Source organism: Hypanus sabinus, chromosome 13, assembly GCF_030144855.1.
Source record: "Hypanus sabinus isolate sHypSab1 chromosome 13, sHypSab1.hap1, whole genome shotgun sequence".
NCBI classification, from domain to species: Eukaryota; Metazoa; Chordata; class Chondrichthyes; order Myliobatiformes; family Dasyatidae; genus Hypanus; species Hypanus sabinus.
The window spans coordinates 40981649-41004394 of record NC_082718.1 but is presented as its reverse complement, the minus strand read 5'-3'; the positions used below and the strand labels follow the sequence as shown (position 1 = coordinate 41004394).

At 39.4% G+C, this 22746-nt stretch overlaps 1 protein-coding gene across 2 annotated transcripts in view; it reads right to left on the bottom strand.

Moving 5' to 3' along the window:
* Nucleotides 1–22746, bottom strand: part of c13h12orf4 (chromosome 13 C12orf4 homolog) — a 69537-nt gene that overhangs the window by 38615 nt on the left and 8176 nt on the right. For both annotated transcript variants that reach the window (XM_059987482.1, XM_059987481.1), the window contains exons 2-4: nucleotides 7987–8192; nucleotides 1940–2085; nucleotides 461–642 (exon numbers count right to left, since the gene is read on the bottom strand). In XM_059987482.1, coding sequence (XP_059843465.1) covers nucleotides 461–642; nucleotides 1940–2085; nucleotides 7987–8182 — 524 coding nt within the window. In that variant the 5' untranslated portion in view covers nucleotides 8183–8192. The remainder of the gene's footprint in view (nucleotides 1–460; nucleotides 643–1939; nucleotides 2086–7986; nucleotides 8193–22746) is intronic.

Genomic DNA, 22746 nt, shown 5'->3' with positions numbered 1-22746 from the left:
TTGCTGAATATATTCAATTTAGCCATGATGCACCACTGAAACAGATAGTTATTGTGAATATGCATGCTGTCAATTAGAACTGGACTGCAAATAGTATAACCAGGTTCCACCAGTGGTATTAGATTTTGTGTAAGCTGTATTTCATATCAATGAATATCAACTACATCAATTTAACCTCACTAATCTCTCTTAGTGAACTACTTCAAATTATGTTAACAGCATTACTTTTCTTAATAATCAGAATATTTTCACCAAGAACTTGATAGCACTGATCAAACTTGCTATTCACCAGCAATTAATTCATCTCTGGAATTCCATGCTTATTATATCACTGCTGTATTTGCACCGGTTGCAACAATGTTTGGCTCAATTTCTTGGATTGAAAATACATTCCACTTTTGAGTTAGACAGAAAAACAGCATATTATGCAGACACTTTCATTCGTATAAAAATTACAAACCTTTCCTGTAGCTTCTTTAATTCCATGTCTCTTTCACTTATGAGCTCTGAAACTCTGACAAAGTAATTATGTTCCAGGTTTAGCAGAGTCTCAGAGGCTGGAGAATGTATCAAGTCATGGTATACATCTGCAAAATCTTCATCCCAGCTTGGCTCTTCAGGCTGAGCATATTCCAATGTGGTCTAGAAGTTAATGAAGCACGTTAGTTAAATTTGGCTCACTGACTTCTTTAAAATTATTTTATAACCTTGAAGCATCAAATCTATAGAATGCAATGTGCAGCAAACTAATTCATGGAAAATGACATGAGAATACAAGGACAATATTAACAGCAAGGTGTTTATAATAACAGTGGTGACAGTAACATTATTACAGTGCCAGACACCCGGGTTCAATTCTTTTGCAGCCTGTAAGGAGTTTATATGCTCTCCTTTAGGTGTTCTGGTTTCCTCCCAAATTCCAAAGGTATACAGGTTTGTAGGTTAATTGGTCACATGAGTGCGATTGGGCAGCGCGGGCTCATTGAGCTGGAACTGTCCTGAGGCCATAGTATTTCTAAATGAAGGAATAAACTTCAATAAAACATGTAAACATTGGTATTATATGTATGTAAATATTTGAAATATTAACTATGTAATGAGGTCTGTCACAGGTTGTGCTTAAACCAATTATCCTTATTCTTTGGAGACACAAAAGACCATAGTGTCAGTACCTCCAGCTGAACTCTGCCTTTTTGTGTGTTTCCCCCTAGCCGCCATTCTGTGTTTTTTGTACTGCCATGTGCTCTTGTCTCTGCTCCTGCTCTACTCCAGCCCCTGTATTACTGAGTATTCTGCTTCTCACCTGTTTCTCATTATTACCTGTTTTGCTGCCACTTGTGTCTCATTGTGCTCCACCTATCACCTGCCTCTCTGTTTATTGCTCGGTGTATTTTAGTCCTGCATTTTCACCTGTTTGTTGCCAGATTGGGTCAGTGAGTTTTCCTGAGCCTTTCCAGCATTTGTGTTTGTTGCTTCTGGGGGGTTTTTTTTTTTGGATTTCTTGGGAATTTTTGATCTCTGCCTGAACTTTGACTCTGACTTTGCTGCCCCTCAGTAAATATCACAGTGTGCACAGTACTTGGTCTGCAATTGGGTCCCTGCTTCAGTGCCCTGACATGTAGATGCCAGAAGTCATCTGCTCATCCTCCAGCTTCTTTGTGTGTTGTCCTTTAATGTCATAAAACCATATAAATCATTGTATAGCTGCTATGTTAAATTAGACACAGAAAAAGAAACCTAGCTAATAGATGAAACAAAACTGTATTCCTGTAGGATTTTTTACTAACAGCTCTCAAATCTGCACTTAAGATTTATCTTTAGGAAACAAGCAAAACAGAAGCATAGTCCAAAACAAAAATCTAATTCTTCCAATTGTTTGGTTTTGCTTTATGCTATTGGATGTCCCCAAGCTATTGACTGACTTTTCTAAAATACATACCTCATGATAAGCTTTTGCCCAAGCATTAACAAGCTGCTCAGTATTCAATTCGCTGCTTTTTACTTTTTCTAATGCAGCTTCTGCTTCTTTGTCATAATTCCTTTCAGTTTCTTCATTAATAAATTGATAAAGGGAATTTTTTAAATCTGTAAAACATTGGAAAAACATTGCTGAAAAAGGATTCACCTTTTCTTCAAAAGATATCCCTTAATACGAAAGATGCAATCTGATGTCAACCATTCTGTATTGCTGTATTCAATCTAACACAGCGTATTTCACAAAAGATTCAGATCTAAATATAACACTGCAAAATAAAGCAAGAGCCCAGAAATCCATACATGTAGAGTTTTGTGTTTTGGATACTCCAGGGTTAAATTTCAACTTTTCCTTACATAGACCTCACTGGAGATCATTTTCAGATGTGGAAATGGACTGAGGACTGCCATTTGCTATCATGTTGCTGCCCTTTCTCTGGCGCACATCAAATAACAGAATTATGCACATTATGCCCATTTCCTCTGGAGCAAAAAGCTGCAACCTGTGACTTAAGTGAACCATGCACAGTGGAACCAGGAGCATATCATGTATGCATTTTTCTAAACAGACAGTATATTAACACAGGACAATTTCAGAAGCAGCAGGATGTTCTAGAATGCATGTTACAATAAAGAGCAGTATTTTCTCCAACTCAGGGAGCACCGCTGCAAACTAAACAGTCGATATTTCACGCCAAGACCTTTCATCAAGACCTGATGAAAGGTCTCAGCCTGAAACATCAACTGTTTACTCTTTTCCACAGATGTTGTCTGACCTGTTGAATTACTCCTGCATTTTGTGTGCATTGCTTTGGATTTCCAGCATCAGTAGATTTTCTTGTCCTAGCTTTGTAAATCTCATGGTTGCATAGGAAAGTGACACATAAAATGGGGAATAGTTTGTGGTAGAATCTCCCTGAAGTTGGTGGAAATTGTGAAAGATAATCTATTGAAGATGGTAAAATTGAGCATGCTGGGACCTGAACTCAGACCTCTAAGTAAAAGGAATTCTGTCAGCGTTTCTGTTCTGCAGGCATGAAGTATATGTACAGATGGCTTATGTTGGAGATTTATGAACTTTATTTCAACATTGATCATCTTTGAGAGGTATCTTTCCCCTAGTTAATACCTTGTGGCCACGTCATACTAGACATTTCTTAATATGAACCTGGTGGATCTTCAGGAATACCGTAGATGTACGTGGAATGTACCCATCGTATGCACCTCATTGATCAAAACTTGCATGTCCCTCTGAGTGATCATGGGAGCTGTCTCCCTTTCCCCTGAAGCCTCTGTCTTCTCCAGTGTTTGCAACTGTGGAGTGTCACTGGGATTTTGAACATTCCTAGAGATGTGCAAAATTAAGCAAATGTCCTCCTGCTTTAGAATTGGAACTAGAATTGTTTTACTATTGTCACATATACAAAGATACAGTGAAAAGCTGATCTTGCGTACTGTTCATACATATCAGATCATTACACAGTGCATTAAGCTAGAACAAGGTCAAAGAATGACAATGTAGAATAAAGTATAACAGCCACAGAGAAGGTGCAGTGAATGTAAACAAGATGCAGATCAAAGCGAGGTAGATTATGAGGCTAAGCATCCAAATTATTAAATAGTTCCCTAGTGCAATTGTCATATTTAGTAACTATTTAACAGTATGGTCAAAACTGTGCTTGAGCCTGATGGTAGATGGGTGCTTATTTCTGGGTGTAAACCACTAATAATTTTTCAAGGCCTCAATGGAATCAAAGAATTAAGGTTAACATATGGAGAGAGAAGCAGCCAAGAACCACTGGGAAGAGTACTCAAATCTATCCTTAACATCTGCTCTCTTGACTCAATGCCACATTTACCTACTTAGTCAGTAGGTTAATAAGAAGCTTCAAAGACCAAAGGCCACATACCAACTAAAAAAAGTTGAGGTTTCAGATGCAGATAATATCCCTATTGCTGTGCTAAAATTTGGTGGCGGAGAGATGCAGTCACAAATTCGCTACCTCCATGTCCACATCTGGTAAATACAGGGGGACCTCAGATGATTCCATAATCATGAGCATCTTCAAGAATGGAGACAAGCTTGACTATGGTAACTAAAGTAGGGTCTTTCTGCTATCTCCAAAAATATGTATCATTAACAGGGTCACTTCAACCACCTCTCCACAATAGCTACAGAGCTGCTCTCACAATTATAGTACAGTTTCTGTCCAACTACAGCTAAGCTACAATGAACGTAACCTTCACATGACAGCTTCAAGAAAAATGTAGAGAGCAGCATCAAAGGCAATACACAAGCTTTTCAAACTTACTAGGAACTTTGACTCCATCAGGGAGGGATTATGGAACACCCTTCTCAAATTCATCACCAATTTCATGTTTGTTTCATAATAATCCTAACCAACAGGTCTAGAACAAACAAGAGAAAATCTGCAGATGCCGAAAATCCAAGCAACACACACAAACTGCTGGAGGAATCCAGCAGACCAGGCAGCATCTACGGAAAAGAGTACCATTGACGTTTCAGGCTGAGACCCTTCACCAGGACTGGAAAAAAAAGGTGAGCAGTCAGAGTGAGAAAGTGGGGAGAGGGGAGGAAGAAATATAATGTAATGGGTGAAATGGGGGATTGAAGTAAGGAGCTGGGAAGTTGGTTAGTATAAGAGCTACAGGGCTGGAGAAGTGGGAATCTGATAGGAGAGGAAAGAAGGCCATGGAAGAAACAAAGAGGGGAGGAGCAGCAAAGGAAGTTGATAGGCAGGTAAGCTGGTAAGGTGAGAGAGGGAAATGGGCTTGGGGAATGGTGAAGGAGGTGGGGGGTTGGTGGGCTTTACTGTAAGTTTGAGAAATCAATGTTCACGCCATTAGGTTGGAGGCTACCCAGACGGATGATCAGATGTTGCTCCTCCAACCTGAGTGTGGCTTCATCATGACAGAAGAGGAGGCCATAGACTGACAAGTCGAAATGGGAAGTGGAATTAAAATGGGTGGCCACTGGGAGATACCACTTTCTCTGGCAGACAAGTTGTGGGTGCAACAGCATCAATCATGGAGAAGACCAGTGTCAAATAAGGCTGCCTCATTATTTGAACAACTTTTTGAATCTTTCTTGCCCCATTTGTTGTATCTAATCTCCAACAAACTTCCCACTACAGTGGAACTAAATTCCAGGATTACAGGAAAACTGCTTAACCCACAGTGACCATATGCCAGAATCAACGTTACTCAAAATTCAGTAGTCAAGCTGCAGTATGCAAATGATGTTTCATTAGTATTTGCTCAGGGGTTGAGCTCCAAGACATTGTTAATTTGTTCTCTGAAGCTTACAGGAGGATGGGCCTTATAATTAACATCCACAAGACAAAAGACATCTAACAAAGTGCCTCTCAGTAGAGCAGGGGTGGGCAAACTTTTTGACTTGTGGGCCACAAAGGGTTCTAAAATTTGACAGGGGGGCCGGACCAGGAGCAGATGGACGGAGTGTTTTGGTAATACACCTCATAAGAGAAAATAAAATATCATGGGATATGTAGAAAACATGCGCTTTAATTTCAATTGAAAATAAACAAATGCATTACAACAAAATATCTGTCTTTGAAGTCCCATGGTATTTAGCTATTTATTGAAATGACTTTTAAAACACTGAAAATTCTGTTATCCTTCAAGATATTATCATCATCACTCTGCTCCTGACTGTCTTTATTTCAAAAACAGTAGGAGATGCAGGTCTACTTGTCCTGCTCCTTCTTATTCAATTGTCCCCTGTGCCAAAACTCAACAATGACCAGCACAAAGACAGAACAGTGGCCAGTATGCGGAGCGCGTTATCTGATCTGGAGCGCATTTTTTATTTTGAGAACGTACGTGCACCTGTGCACTACTCATGTCCGTCACTTAACAGAAATGACATGTAACATGTAAGGCTTATTGAAAAAAATATTTTCAAATGCATTTTTTACATAACACAACGAAGAAACTTATTCTTAATTTCAGTGGGAACAGAGTTGTTGGTCTCCCTTTTTAGCCAGCGCATCAAAGTCTGGATTTAGTTTTGTTGTGGCGATTCTCAGGATGGATCTGAGGTGTCGGTCAGTTAACTTGGATCTGTGGCTGGCTTTGTTGATGCTCATGACGCTGAACGCCTGTTCACACAAATAGGTCAAGCCAAACAAAGAGTAAAGCGCAAATGTGGAGTAATACGCTGCACCTCAACAAAGGTCAATGTGTAGCGGTGTGCTACATGCAGCGCTCAAATTACGACACGGAGTCGGTTAACTGCAGTCGAAGAAAAAAAACTTTATTCGAAATCCCCAGCCTCACTTTTAAGCCTCCCTCAACCTGCCCCCCCCGCGCAGAGGCTCCAAAGCTCTGTGCTCGCAAATCCCTGCAGGCTATCTCCCTTAGCCGGAACGCTGGCTAATTGTGAGCCGGTTCGGATGTGCCAGGAAATGGGTCGCCACAAATGTATATAGAGTGCGTCATCTATTGGGAAAACGCCAGAATTGCGGGGAAAAAACATTAACAAGGTTTATTAATATAATTTCATCAAGTTCTGCGGGCCGGATTAAAAAGCTTAACGGGCCATAGTTTGCCCATGCCTGCAGTAGAGCATTGCCATGCAACAATACAGTTTCCTGTCAAAATTACTTTGCATATCTCAGAAGCCATCTCTTGGTGAAGAAAACATCAATGAAGAGATTCACCATCATCTTCAGTGTGTCAGTGAAGTCTTTGATCAATATGAAGATCAATACAGATTTCACAAAACAAACTTAGTGTCTACTGTACAGTAGTGATCCTTGCCCTTTGTCTACTTTTGAGACCAGAACTACTTGCAACAGGCACCTAAAGACACTTGAAAAATGCCACCAATGCCCTCAAGAATATTCTTCAGATTCACTGGAAGAATAAGATAATCAACATCAGCATTCCCACCCAAAAGGCAAGTTAGATGATACTTTATTGATCCCAAAAGAAATCAACAGTATCACTTGAATTGGGAGATTTAGTTCTGTATGTATTTTTAAAAATCAGATCCTGATTAATTTGTTGTTTTGAATAAAGTTTTCCCATAGTCCTCTTCAAGTGCCATCGTCCACTTAGTTTGCCCCATGCAGTAATGCTAGAGTCCCCAATTCCTACAGCAATCTGCTGTGTTGCATCCACCATGAGGGAACTGCCAGCTTAATGCTAAAATAAGAAGTAATAACTGTTGTATACTGAATGACAGGGTGATGATGACAATAATTATCCCCCATAAAGCAGTCAGACAAGATTAGAATCCCTTCAGCTGGGATACCTTTGACACAATTCACTCCATCATTTCTATTGGATTGTTAATAAATAATTATCCATGCTCTTATTATTAGTAATACACTCCAATCTGACAATGCTGGCTCTCATTTTAAAGGGCATCACTCCTCATCACAAAGATTATATTGAATTTTAATATGGCTGTAATGGACAGGTTAGGTTAAATGGCACCTTAGAATCAGATGATATCTTCAAATGGTTATAAATACATTATTATTTCTATTTATGAAAGCTTGTAATCTTCTTCAGACTGATGTCTGTGTTTGCTCATAAAAAAGCAAAGCATTTGGTTTCAAGAGGTATATTTTGTTACTATTCATGATAATTAACTCATGCATAGTTACACTTTTCCTCATAAAGATGGCAGCCAAAATAACTAAATAAACATTAAATCACCAAATTGAATGTAAAAGTAAGATAGAATTCTGTACAATTAATTTGCGGGACATGTCGCTCAGGGTCCTGGATTATATATGTATTTTTTATCGCATGACAATTTGATCAATGATGAATTGGTAGAAATGGGTAAATGGGGAGACAAATTGTTATTTCAGAACAGGAAAGTCAACAATTTCTTCTGATAAGAAAATTAGTTTTACTCAATGACCAAAATAAGAGCATTTGAGAGGAAATCATTGTATATAGTTACATACAGTTAAATGGTTTAGGTGGCTGTCAAATTTCAAATGAAATACTCACCATTCTCAACAAAATAAGGAAGACTATGTAAGAGCATAAGACGTCCATGTAAATCATTGATGCTTCCTTGCATTGGGATCTGGAGGGGTGCAGACAGCACATATGACTGTTGTCCTGACTTAAAGTTAAAAACAAATGTTTTTTCTGATGACTGGAAGTGTGTAGGTTTCTCTTTTATTCTTGTGCCTAATAGCATCTTCCCAGTTCTGAAATAAATAACAATAGATTAGAAAAGTACTGGGCTAGTAAACTTATAGGTATCTGTACAATCAATGTGCAGGACGTATCGCTCAGGGTCTTGGACTATATATGTGTTTTTTTGCATGACTATGATTTTTGCTCTTGTTTTGAATGCCCTATGTATGTTTTACACCTTGCTCCCAGAGGAACGCTGTTGTATTTTGCTGTATTCATGTACAGTAGAATGATAATTGAATTTGATTTTGATTTGAATAATTACTGTACCACATTGCTGTACAAAAGAGCAGACAAATTCAGCTCAACATAATTTACAACATGGAAAGAAACTGGTGCACTGCACATTCATGTGTGGGGTAAAGATCTAAAATTAACTTTGGTAATCCATGAGTACTGGGAAATTACCCAGAACAGGAGTTGAATCTCTTTTCTAATCATATAACAGCAGGAATAATTTATGATGTTGCAGGCATAGAGGGACTAAGTTATGGAGACAGGCTCAGCATATTCAGACTTTATACAATGGAGCATAGGAGAATCAGCGGCATCTTACAGAGGTGTATAAAATCATGAGGGACATAGATAGGATCTTTTTAAAAGTCAAGGAGCCAAGAACTGAAAGTTTAAACTGAGAGGGGAGAGATTTAACAGGAGCCTCAGAGGCAACTTTTTCACACAGAGGATGACTCATATATGGAATGGGCTGCTAGAGGAAGTCCTTGAAACAAGTACATTAGCAACATTTTAAAGACAACCGGACAGGTAAATGAATAGGAAGGGTTTAGAGGGATATGGCTAAATGCTGGAAAATGGAGTTGGCTTAGGTGGGCATCAGGTTAGCACTGACTGCCCATGTTGGTCAAAGGGACTACTTCTGTGCTGAATGATTCTAACTGGAATGGGACTGGGAGAATGACAAAAAAAAATCTTACTAATTTCATTGTAAAAAAATTTCATGCAAAAACAATTTCATTGTTTGTTGAAAATATTTAGCTATTAGTCTATTCAATAGCAATGCAAAGAACAATATTGTTAATACAGACACAATAAAGACTGCAGATGTTGGAACAAAGGAACACACAAAAACTAAAGGAAGAACTCAGCAGGTCAGGTAGCACCTAGGTAGCTTGATCTAGGCAGGTAAAATTTAAGGGAAAGGTGGAAGTTGTTATTATATTATTCAACCTTGTAAGGAGTTTGTACATTCTCCCCATAACTGCATGGGTTTTCTCTGGGTGCTATGGTTTTCTCCCACAGTCCTAAGACGTAACAGTTGGTAGGTTAATTGGTTATTGTAAATTATCCTGTGATGAGGCTAGGATCAAATCAGGGATTGCTGTGTGGCATGGCTTGAAGGGCCGACTCCACACTGTATCTCAACAATACTGTTAAAAATCTCCAACTTTATAATTTGTAACTGACATCATAATCAAATTCAAAATGCTGGAGGCCAGGCAGCATCCATGGAAAAAAGTACAGTCGGCGTTTCAGGCTGAAATCCTTCGGCAGGACTGGAAAAAAAAGCTGAGGAGTAGATGTGAAAGGTGGGGGCAGAGGAGAGAGAAATGCCAGGCGACAGGTGAGACTTGGAAGGGGAGGGATTTAGCAAAGAGCTAGGAAGTTGATTCGTGAAAGATACATAAGGCCATGGAAGAAAGAAGGTGGTGGTGGGGGGAAGAAGCACCAGAGGTGATGGGCGGGTAAAGAGATAACATGGGAGAGGGACAAGGGGATGGGAAATGGTGAAAGGGAAGGGGGCTGGAGGCATTACTGGAAGTCTGAGAAATCGATGTTCATGCATCAGGTTGGAGGTTAACCAAACGGAATATAAGATATTATTCCTCCAACCTATCCCAGCAGTGGAGGAGGCCATTGATGGACATATTGGAATGGGAATTGGAAGTGGAATTAAAATGGGTGGCCACTGGAAGATCCTGCTTGTTCTGGTGGATAGAGAGTAGGTGCTCGGCCAAGCGGTCTCCCAATTCACATCGGATCTAACCAATATACAAAAGGTCACACCGGGAGCACCAAACACTGTCGGGAAAAGTCCACACCTAGGTTGGAGGAACAACACCTTATATTCCATTTGGGTAGCCTCCAACCTGATGGCATGAACATCGATTTCTCAAACTTCCAGTACAGCCCCCATCCCCCCAACTTCATCATTTCTCCTCCCCTTTCCCAACCATCGCCTCCATCTGATGCTCCTCCTACCCTTTTCTTCTTTCTTCCATGGCCTTCTGTCTCTTTCACCAATTAACTTCCTAGCTCTTTGCTTTATCGCTCTGCCTCCAAGTTTCACCTACTGTTGGTGTTTCTCTCTCCCCTCCCCCACCTTTTGAATCTACCCCTCAGCTTTTTTTCTCCAGTCCTGCCAAAGGGTTTTGCCCTGAAACACTGACTGTACTTTTTTCTATAGATGCTGCCTGGCCAGCTGAGTTCCTCCAGCGTTTTGTGTGTGTTGCTCGTATTTCCAGCATTTGCAGACTTTCTCTTATTTGTGATCATAATCAAACTACAAAGGAATGAAATAGTCTATTTTAGTTGTGACATTAGTTTCTATTTATTTGCTGTGGAAAGAAATGATTTAAATATTGCCTTTATGGATCTTAAGATGCCCAAAATGCTTAGGCATTACAATATTGCAGGAAAACAGGACTGCTAATTTCCCCATCAGCAAGCTCCAATAAGTAGAAATGTGAACATGAACATCCAGCTTATTAAAGAATAAATATCAGAAAACTGCTCTCCTGCTCTACTTCAAGATAGCACTATATGGTGTGTGCGGAAGTAAATTCAAGGTTCAAAATAAATTTATTATCAAAGTACTTGTATGTCACCATATACTGCCTTGAGATTAATTGTCACGCAAGAATTACAGGAAAATAAAGAAATATAATAACATTTATGAAAAACTATAAATAACAAAGACTGACAGACAACCTATGTACAGAAGACAAATTGTGCAACCATTATATTAAAAAATAAATAATAATACTGAAAATCATGAGGAAATCTGCAGATGCTGGCAATTCAAACAACACACACAAAATGCTGATAATAATACTGAAAATATGATTTCTTGAGTCCTTGAAAATGAGTCTATGGGTTGTGGAGTCAGTCCAGCATTGAGGTGAGTGAAGTTATCCACACTGGTTCAGAAGCTGATGGTTGTAGGGTAAAAACTGTTCCTGAACCTAGAGTGTGGGACCTAAGATTCCTGTACCTCCTGCCTGATGGTAGTAGTGAGAAGACAGCCTAGATGATAGGAGTCCTTGATGATAAATGCTGCTTTCTTGTGGCAGTGCTCCTTGTAAATATGCTCAATAATGGGGAAGGCTTTGCCTGTGATGGACTGGGCTGTATCCACCACTTTCTGTAGACTCTTCCATTTCTGGTCATTGGTGTTTCCATATGAGGCTGTGATGCAACCATTCAGGATATTCTCCATTGTGCATCTACAGAAATTTGGCTAAGTTTTGGATGATATGCCATTAATGCAAACTTCTAAGAAAGGGTCGGCACAACATAGTGGGCTGAAGGGCCTGTAATGTGCTGTACTACTCTATGTTCTATAATCCTGGATGACTGAATTTTAGTACTTTATTCTGAGGCTCAGTACTGCCAGTGGAAATTCCTTGGTTATCGTGAGAACAGAAATTTTCACTTAGAGTAGAGAAATTGGTTCATCAAGAGATGTGGCCAGAACTGACAATGAAATCAGTAAATAGAATATTGCAATTTTTTTGGCCAGATACTACTAAAGGACAAATTCGTGATTCAACAGATGATTTGTTTCTTAAGGAAATAAAAAGTGTATACAATGGTATATACAGCATATGCGTTGTTTCAAAATCAGTACGTCATGTTAATAAATTACAAAACAGTCCACTTCATGCAAACAAATCCCAGCATTTGTAAATATTCCCTAAGATTTCAAAATAGTGGTTATTACTCTGAACTTAGATCTAAAACGTTACCTGAATAAAATGTTCAGTAAAACACCTTGTTGACTGAAAACAAAACTAAAAGATAAACACATTCAAAATGTCACATCCTATCTCAGTCTGCAATGCTGACTGGTTAGTGGTTTCCCACTTTGAAAATTAATGCATTACCTTGTTTACCCATTTTCAAACTGCCCAAGTGTTTAAAATATGTGGATCTTTTGGAGTTCCTCAATTCTGTTTAGATTTCTGGTGAGCATATGGCAAAGCATTTCCCACAACAGACTTGGGGATGCTGTAAATCCAGAGTAACGCACACAAAATACTGGAGGAATGTATGTCAGGCAGTTCCTGCCTGATGGTGAGTCCCCACAACAGACCGAGCATTTTGCGTGTACCTCACAACAGACTGATGCTTACAAAGGATGATCTTAAAATATCCTTAAAATATCATCCTTCTGGATGAAGAAGGTTTGTTTTTGACTAGAAAAAAATCCCAACCCAAGAGATAGAGATAACTCCATTACTGCTACTTCTAAATAATTTATTGAAACAAACTACTGTGTACAACTCAACATCTGCTAAACATGTTTCACGGTATAGTTAGTTCTCTTTACTAACATTTTGAAAGCCGGCCTAGTCTGTGACAATTCCTTCCATATCAACATGTGAAGAAACCACAGGTGGAAAAGTCTATTTTTGATTGTGTTTTGAGAAAAATGTTTAAAAACAATCTTTTTGTAAGAGGGCTTTAAGCACGGTGATGATATGGTAGAAACGTATAACAAGTTTGAAAGGGATGTGATTTAATGCAAAACTAAGGCCTTAAATCTAAACGATAGAAGCTCTAGGTATGAAGAGAAGAGCTAGCTGTGGTAGATTGGGAAAGATATGATAGTGAACAGGCATTTAAATAAAAAATCCAAAATAAGCAAAAAAAAAGTATTTTCTCAAGTCACAGAAAGCCATCAGGAACATGAACATAATCATGATAGAGTGGAGAAATCTTTGCATTAAATCTAAGACAGAGGCCAACAAAGGGAGCTGAAAGTGAAGGGTGGGGAGGCAGGAAAAAGACACAGCAGATTATTTTATAGTCAGTAGTAGGAAATATCCTAGAATTTATAATAAGACCATAAGACATAGGAGCAGAAATGGGCCCTCTGGTCCATTGAGTGTGCTCTGCCATTCCATCTTGTCTGATTTATTAGGTATCTCTTGTGCCTAATAAAGTGACTACTGAGTATATTTCTGTATGCTTATGGTCTTCTGCTGCCATAGCACCCCCATTTCAAGGTTCAATGTGCTAACTGTTTATAGATGCCATTCTGCACTCCACTGTTGTAACAAGTGGTTATTTTGAGTTACTGTCGCTTTCCTGTCAGCTTGAAGCAATTTGGCCATTCTCCTCCAACCTTTCTCATTAATATGGCATTTTTGTCCGCAGAACCACTGCACACTGAATTTTTTTTGTTTTTTGCACCATTCACTTTAAACTCTAGAGACAGTTGTGCGTGAAAATCCCAGGAGATCAGCAATTTCTGAGATACTTAAACCACCCTACCTGGCACCAACAATCATTCCATTGTCAAAGTCACTTAGGTAACAATTCTTCCCCATTCTGCTGTTTGGTCTGACAACTGAACTTCTTGACCATGCTTTCATGCATTGAGTAGCTGCTACATGATTGGCTGTTTAGACATTTGCATTAACGAGCAGGTATACAGGTGTACCTAAGAAAGTGGCAACTGAGTGTAAGTTAACCTTTTCATTTCTGGGAAAATCCCTGTAAACCTACTTTGGATCCTCTCCAATGCCAGGACATAATAGATAGGTTCTTGATTAGCCAGGGCATCAAAGGGTATGGGGAGAAGGCAGGGGAGTGGGAATAACTGGAAGAATTGGATTAGCCCGTGACTGAATGGTGGAGTAGACTCAATGGGCCAAATGGCCTGCTTCAGCTCCTACATCTTATGGTCTTACGATCTTATAATGGAAATAATAATATAACATCTTGAACACAACAGGATTAAACAGAGTCAGTTTGGATAAACTATATGACAAGAAGATCAAACCTAACTAATCTATTGAAGTACTTTGTGGATATAACCAGTATTACAAATATCTGGGAACTCACCTGGACAATAAACTGAACTGGACTTAAAATACAGAGGCTATAGATTAAAAATACAGAGCCAACTGTACTTCTTGAGGAGACTCTGGCCATTCAAAATCCATGGTACAATGCTGCAGATGTTCTACGACTCAGTGGTGGCCAGCATTCTATTCTAAACTGTAGTCTGCTGGGGCAGCAGGGTGATAGCAGCTGATGCCATGAAGATCGATAAGCTCAACAGGAAGGCCGGTTCTGTTCTGGGGGCGGAACTGGATTCCCTGGTGGTTGTGACTGACAGGAGGATGCTGTAGAAGCTATGGAGCATTATGGACAATCCCTCTCACCCCCTCCGTAACAACTTGGACAAACAGAGGAGCACCTTTAACAACAGACTAATTCCACCGAGGCACACCACTGAATGCCACAGGAGATCCTTTCTCCCTGTGGCTATAAGACTTGACAACTCCTCCTCCTTAATTATATATGTATATAATTCCATTGGACATTTGTGTCTTGCACCATTACTTTTTATTGCATATTTTATATTTTTCCGTAGCTCAATGCTTAACATTTTATATTTTAAAGTACGGTCTATATTTTTGACCGAGCAACCTTGAAACAATAATTTCCTTCGAGATAAATAAAGTCTTATTTTATCTAATCATATCTTATTGGAAGGTAAAACCAATAGTAGTGGTGCTTTTGGATTGTCAGAAGGATTTTAACGAAGTCCCATGCAGGAGATTGATCAATAAGGTTACAACACAGGAAGTTGGAAGCATTTTATTGTCACAGAGCAACAACTAGTTCAGTCATAAACCAAGTAGTGGCAATAAATGTTTTTTTCTCTCAGGCTGAGAGGCTTTGGCTAGTAAGGTACAACAGGCATTGTACTTGGGGTCTCATCTACTCCGTCTATATTACTAAATTGGCTGAGGGGACCAAAAATGATAGTTCTAACTTTGCTGATGATACAGATTAGGAGGGATTATGCTAAGTAGATTTAAAGAAATATAGATAAGCTAAGTAAATAGATAAGTGCCATTTTTTTAAAATGCTAAGAGTTAGATAGGGTTGATCAAAGGAGTGGGGCCTGGTAACTAAGTAAAAGTCATTGAAGGCCAATATGCAAAGGCAGCAAGCAATTAGCAAATGGTCTTTAGTATGAGAGAGTTTGAGTGCAAGAGTAAAGATATGTATGTCTGGAGTACGGTGTATAATTTTAGTCTCCTTCACTAAAAATGGATATACTGTGGATTCTGGTTAATTGGGACACATCAGGACCAGTATATTTTTGCTAAATTAAGCAGCTTCCCCAATTAGCCTAAGTTTCATGGCAATAGTTAAAAATGCATAAAAAAGACAAACTACTGTTTAACTGAGTAACAATTCATGTGTTTAAGTGAAATACACAACAAAGCAGAACACTACCACTAACTCTACAGTACAAAAAGCTATGTATTAGTTCCTAATAGTTATTGAAGAAAGAATTCATTCAGTGTGCACTGCCGTATTCTTTTGATTGACTGTAAGTGAACAAAATCAGCACAGACACCTAGTGCAGATAATGGACTGCCTTCATACAATGTTTTCAATGATTGTATCCTCCAAATCTTCACTTTCATTGTACCAATCAAGATGACTGTCAAATTATTTGTCGTTTCTAACATATTGAAGTAGTGAAATTGTTTCACTTTCACGCCCAACCATTTCTGGCACCTCAAATCTGAATGTGTGAAACCACGTTTAGCAGAACAGTTCTGAATTGTCTTATAGCTAATTTTTTGCCAACTATCAGTGGCGAATAGCACTGCTTTTTGAACGCAAACACATGCAACTAAGTACACTGTTGCCACACAAATATACTTGGCAGATGCCAGGTAGAAAATGTTCAACAACAATCTCCTGACCCAACTAAATGGCATAGTGTCCCAAATAAACAAACAGAATCCCTGCTATTTTCTCGTTTTGTTTTTGTTCTTTAAGAGTTGTCCCAAATAAGCGGCAGCCCCGATTAACCAATGATCCAATTAACTGTACTTACTGTACTTATTTGAGAGGGAATGTGATGAAAATACACTTTACTCGTTCCATGGATGGTGTGTTTGCTGTTCAAGGAAATATTGAGTACACGGTCTGTATTCTCTAAGCTCAGCAGAATAAGATGAGATTTACAAAATTCTTATAGGACTCAACAGACTGGACGCAGGAAGGATGTTTCACCTGGCTGGTGAGTGTGGAATCAGAGGTCATAATATCAGAAAAGGAATAAATGTTTAGGACTGAAATTAGATTTTTCTCTCAGGCAAACATTTGTGAATCTATGACTTTCTCAACTTAACAGAACTGTAGACACTCAGTCACTAAGTTCATTCAAAATCAGAGACTGATAGAATTTTAAATATTAAGGTAATCAAGGGATTATAAAGATAATGTAGGAAAATGACATTGAAGCAAAGCTCAACCATGACCTTGATGATGGGATATCAGCCTCAAATTACCAAAGCTTGATAGTGTTCATATTGAACAGAGAAAGAACAAAATGAAAAATAAACTTTCATCTTTCTGATTCAGTGAGGAAATGAGACATTTCAATTCTTAATTGACATGGCTCCACATAATCACTGGCTAAAGACACGGAAATCAAACCTTCTTTAAACTAGCTGACAGTGCCCTTCTTCAAATATCTTTTCTTGACTTGGTCGGTTGGAAACACTTCTACTTTTGAAACAGAAGGCGGGTGTAAGAAACATTTTTAATACTTCAATGAGGCTTTGAGTAATTTAATACTAGAAATACCATTCATTTGGGTGAGTTATGAAACCACAGAACAAGACAAATAATAATCACAATTAGAAAAATTGTACTAAAGAGATAAAGAATGAAGGAAAGGGAGTTGCAGGGGTGGACAGGGGGAGGGCAGTAAGACATGAGTACATCAGGAACTAGAAACATTGCAGAAATCATTGCACCTGCCACGGAAAGTGAGGACACCAAATTGACACAAACATCAGAACTAGTTTCAAATATATCTATCAAGGTTCAAAGTCAATTTACTATCAAAGTATGTACATAACATCATATACTATCCTGAGAAAATGTTTAATGAAAGCATTAACCCTGCACTCTCACCTATAACACCGGTTAAAAGATATCCAAGAAAACATGGATTTATCACTGAAGACGCAATTTCACTTTGCTGCATTAGTAACAGGAACAAATTTTATGTCACATTATTAAGTAGAACAAATTTCACGCCACATGCCAGTGATAATAAATCTGATTCTGATTCTGATTCTGAAGTAGCAGGTCCACTCAAACTGCTGGAGCACTTCCATATGTGCAGCCTGCGATCCATTATGGGTATCCACTGGGACATTACTGGAAGTTCTCAACAGGGCAAAGACTATCAGTATTGAAGCTATGATCTGGAAACTACAACTTTGTTGAGCTTTCAAGATTATATGTATGGAGAACACCAGACCTCCTAAGAAGCTGCTCTATGGCAAGTTATTATGGGGAAGCAGAAACTGTGGTAGACCTTGCAAGAGGTATAAGGACTGTGAAGGCCAGCATCCCAGCATCTGGAACGTAGGGCATGAGACAGAACTGGTTGGTGCACCTTGGTTAATTTTGCTCAGAGCCACTGAGAAGATTGGTGTCATGCGGACCTGGAGACTGCCTGAGAGAAGAGGAAAGCAGCTACAACATCTGTACCTACAGAATCAGAGCAACTCTCTTGTCCCCACTGTGAATGTTTATGACGTTCAGGAATTAACCTCTACACTCACCTGCAAGTACATCAGGTGAGCTGCACAAACACAATTATTGTTGAAATCGACAACCAACCAACACTTAAGTAAACTGAATATCACTTTTAGTATAATGTCACTGCCAATATAATTTAAACCATTTCTCTTTTAACGTACAAATTCTTTAATATTCTCTTTTTTTTGTTAAGCAGCATATTGTCCAAGAAAAAAAACAGATAACCACAATTGACTTAAAAAAGGTCTATTTTCTAATTTGTCCATTACAGTTGGGCATCACAATTATTCTTCATCAAATTGCAAAATTAATTTACATTTCTAGCACACTTTCCTGTAACCAATAAAGAAACAATAAAGCACAACTAATAATTAAGCTAATGATTAGGGTTGTAGAGTTTGGTTCAGAAACTGAACGGACGAAAGGAAGGAGCTGTTCTTGACCCTGGTGGTGTGGGTCTTTAGGCTTCTGTACCACTTGCCTGATGATGGTAACTGTGGGAAGATGGAATGGACGTTGCCTTTTTGAGTCAGTGCCTCCTATAGATAGTACTGATGGTGCCAAGAAATATGTCCTTGATGCGTTGGACTGAATTCACTATTCTCTTACAGTTTCTTATGTCCTTGTGCATTCAAATTGCTGTACGAGACCATGGTGCAACCAGTCAGAATACTCTTAACAGTACAAGGATGTTGCTGGGACTGGAGGACCTGAATAGGTTTAGGAATTCATTCCTTAGAAAGTAGAAGATTGAGGGGAGGTTTGATAGAGGCATACAAAATTCTGAAAGGTATAGATAGGGTAAATGCAAGCAGACTTTTTTTTCCACTGAGTATGGGTTAAGGGTGAAAGGTGAAAAGTTTAAGGGGAACATGAAGGAAAACTTTGTCACTCAGAGGGTTGTGTGAGTGTGGAATGAACTGCCAGCAGAAGTGGCATATTTAAGCTTGATTTCCACATTTAAGAGAAATTTGGATAGTAGTGGTATAAAGCCATAAGACCTTAAGATATAGGAGCAGAATAGGCCACTTGGCCCATTGCGTCTGCTCCACTATTTCATCATGCTGATCCAATTTTCCTCTTAGCTCCAGTCTTCTGCCTTCTTTCTGTACTTTCATGCTCTGACCAAACAAGAACCTATCAACCTCTACCTTAAATATGCATAAAGACCTGGCCTCCACAGCTGCTTGTGGCAATGAATTCCACAGATTCACCAGTCTCTGGCTAAAGAAATTCCTCAGTTCAATTCTAAAAGGACGCCCCTCGTTTTGGTCATGTCCCACTTTACATAACTGTTGGAAGGACATATTTGCTACCATTTCCTCAATTTGGAATATTGATTTACAACCTCATTTTATTACTGCAATTTTTGGTATACCAAATGAGGATGGTAATCAGTTTTCCCCTTCAATTGGACGAATGATTGCTTTTGTAACATTAATGGCCAGAAGGTCTATATTACAAAATTGGAAAGAAGTAAATCCTCCTACCACATTTCAGTGGTTCTCTCAAACTATTTCTTATCTGAGCTTGGAAAAAATTAGAAGCACTATTTTTGACTCATCAATTAAATTTGAAGAAACTTGGGGACCGTTCATTCGACATTTTCATATGAATTAATTTGACCTCTTCCAGACCTTCTCTCTGCTTATTCTTGTTCAGGTATGAAGTTCCGGAGTTCTTGACACTATCATATACATATAAACTGTTATTATTGCCCATGTTAGTTTAGTTTAGTGTTTTTTTTCTATATATTTTTTCTTGTATTTTTAAAATTTTTTTTCTTCTTTTGATGATTATTTTTATTTTTTTCATATATAATTATTATAGACGATTGATTATTATACTATTTTTTGTTGTTGATATTTAATAGGATATTGTTATCTTATTATTAATGTAATCTCAAGTCTATTGCACTTATAACCTCTTCACTATTATGATATGTTTTCTTTATATATGAAATTCAATAAAAAGATTGAAAAAGAAAGAAAAGGACGCCCCTCAATTCTCAGATTGTGTCTTCTGATCCTAGACTCTCCCAACACAGGAAACATCCTCTCTATCAAGGTGTTTCACCATTCGATAGGTTTCAATGAGGTCACCCCTCATTCTTCTGTATTCTAGTGAATATAGGCCCAAATGGTTGTTGTGACGCATCTAGTGTGGCAGTGTAGTGGGTAGTGCTTGTTACTCTCACCTTCAGCTTCCACCACTGGCTAGCAGTCTTGCAAAAAGGAGAGCTGAATGTGCAGATCCCTCCCTGCCTCTCTAACACAGCCTCTCTAACAGTAAGCCTCATGTAGTGCCTCCTCGCTGGCAACACATGCAAATTGAACTCAGCTGAACTACAGGGGACAGGGAGGAAGTCTGGCCCTTGCACATGTAGCACGCAGGCCCACTGACGTGTGGACATGCCCTGGTGCTCGAGAACCGGATCCCCAACTATAGGTAAATAGTCTCACTGCCTTGTGGGAAGCCTCGGAGCAGACAAAGGCTGTGGGAGTAAACACAGACAGCAAATCTGTAGTGGAGCCACTTAGGTGGCTGAATGTCACTGAGCATGTTTCTGGCAGCTCCTAGAACCAAGCTGGTGCCAAACATATTGCTTTGCTTCCCTTTGGACTACACTGGTGAGGCTGAGAGGGGGGATCTTGACAAATCAGAATCAAGTTTAGGACCGTGCGTGTCCTTTGTTTCATGGAATCCTGGTTAACCCCTTCTGGACCAGATGCAGCAATCCAGATCGATGGGTTTACTATATGCCGTCAAGATAGACCTATACAGTCTCTCAAAAGCAGAGGTGTGGGAGTATGCCTCATGATCAACTCTTCTTGGTGCACAAATATATCTGTGCTGTCCCAATTCTTCTCACCAGACCTGGAATATCCAGCAGTAAAGTGCCATCCTTTTTACCTACCACAGGAATTCTCTGGGATCATTTTGGTAGCAGTTTACATTCCACCAATGATAAGCAGGCTTTAGTGTAATTGGATCAACATGCACGAAACAGCGCACCCTTGTGCCTTCACCAACGTTTTGGGAGATTTTAACCAGGCCAGTCTGAAAAAAATCACTAAGCAACTACCATCAACAGACCACTTGCAATACCAGAGAAAACAATACACTGGACCATTGCTACATCACCATCAAGAATGCCCGCTGTGCAATTCCATGCCCTCACTTCGGGAAGTCTGATCGCCTGGCTGTACTTCTACTCCTTGAGTATAGGCAGAGACTGAAGACTGCAGCACCAGCAGTGAGGATCAAGAAGGTATGGACAAGGGAAGCGCTGGAGTGCCTACAGGACTGCTTTGAATTGGTGGATTGGATTGGATTCAGGGATTCATCTTTGAACCTGGATGAGTATGCTGCAGTTGTTACTGATTTCATTAGAACCTGTATGGATGAGTTTGTGCCCACAAGGACTTACTGTACATTCACAAAGAAAAAGCCATAGATGAACCAGGAGGTACATCGTCTGCTGAAGGCTAGATCTGTGGCATTCAAGACTGGCAACCCAGGCCTGAATCAGAAAACCAAATATGATTTGCAGAAGGCTATTTCAAGGACGAAGGGATAATTTCACACAAGGTTGGGGGCAACATCAGATGGATGCCAACTCTGGCAGGGTCTGCAAGACATTACTTCCTACAAAGCGAAACTCAATAGCATGAATGGCAGCGATGCTTCAGTACCAGATGAATTCAATGCCTTCTATGCACCCTTTGAAAGGGAGAACACAACTACAACTGTGAAGATCCCTGTTGCACCTGATGACCCTGTGATCTCCGTCTCAGAGGCTGATGTTAGGCTGGCTTTAAAGAGGGTGAACCCTCACAAGGCGGAAGGTCCTGATGGAGTACCTGGTAAGGCTCTGAAAACCTGTGCCAATGAACTAGTGGGAGTAATCAAGCATATTTTCAACCTCTCACTACTATGGGCAGAAGTTCCCACTTCCTTCAAAAAGGCAACAATTATACCAGTGCCTAAGAAGATTAATGTGGGCTGCCTTAATGACTATCGCCCGGTAGCACTCACTTCGACAGTGATGAAATGCTTTGAGAGGTTGGTCATAACTAGACTGAACTCCACAATAAGTCAACAGATGACATTATCTCAATGGGTCTCTACACACAGCTTTAGACCACTTGGACAACACAAACACCTACATCAAGATGCTGTCATTGACTATAGCACAGCGTTTAATACCATCATTCCCACAATCCCGATTGAGAAGTTGCAGAACCTGGGCCTCTGTACCTCCATCTGCATTGGATCCTCAAATTCCTAACCGGAAGACCACAATCTGTCTGATTGGTAATAACACATCCTCCTCGCTGACGATCCTCAGAGGTGTGTGCTTAGCCCACTGCTCTACTCTTTATATACACATGACTGTGTGGCTAGGTATAGCTATAAATTTGCTAACGATACAACCATTGTATATACACATGACTGTGTGGCTAGGTATAGCTATAAATTTGCTAACGATACAACCATTGTATATACACATGACTGTGTGGCTAGGTATAGCTATAAATTTGCTAACGATACAACCATTTATATACACATGACTGTGTGGCTAGGTATAGCTATAAATTTGCTAACGATACAACCATTGTTGGTAGAATCTCAGCCGCAGCAACAATTTGGCACTCAACATCAGTAAGACGAAAGAGTTGATTGTGGGCTTCAGGAAGGGCAAGACAAAAGAACACATACCAATCC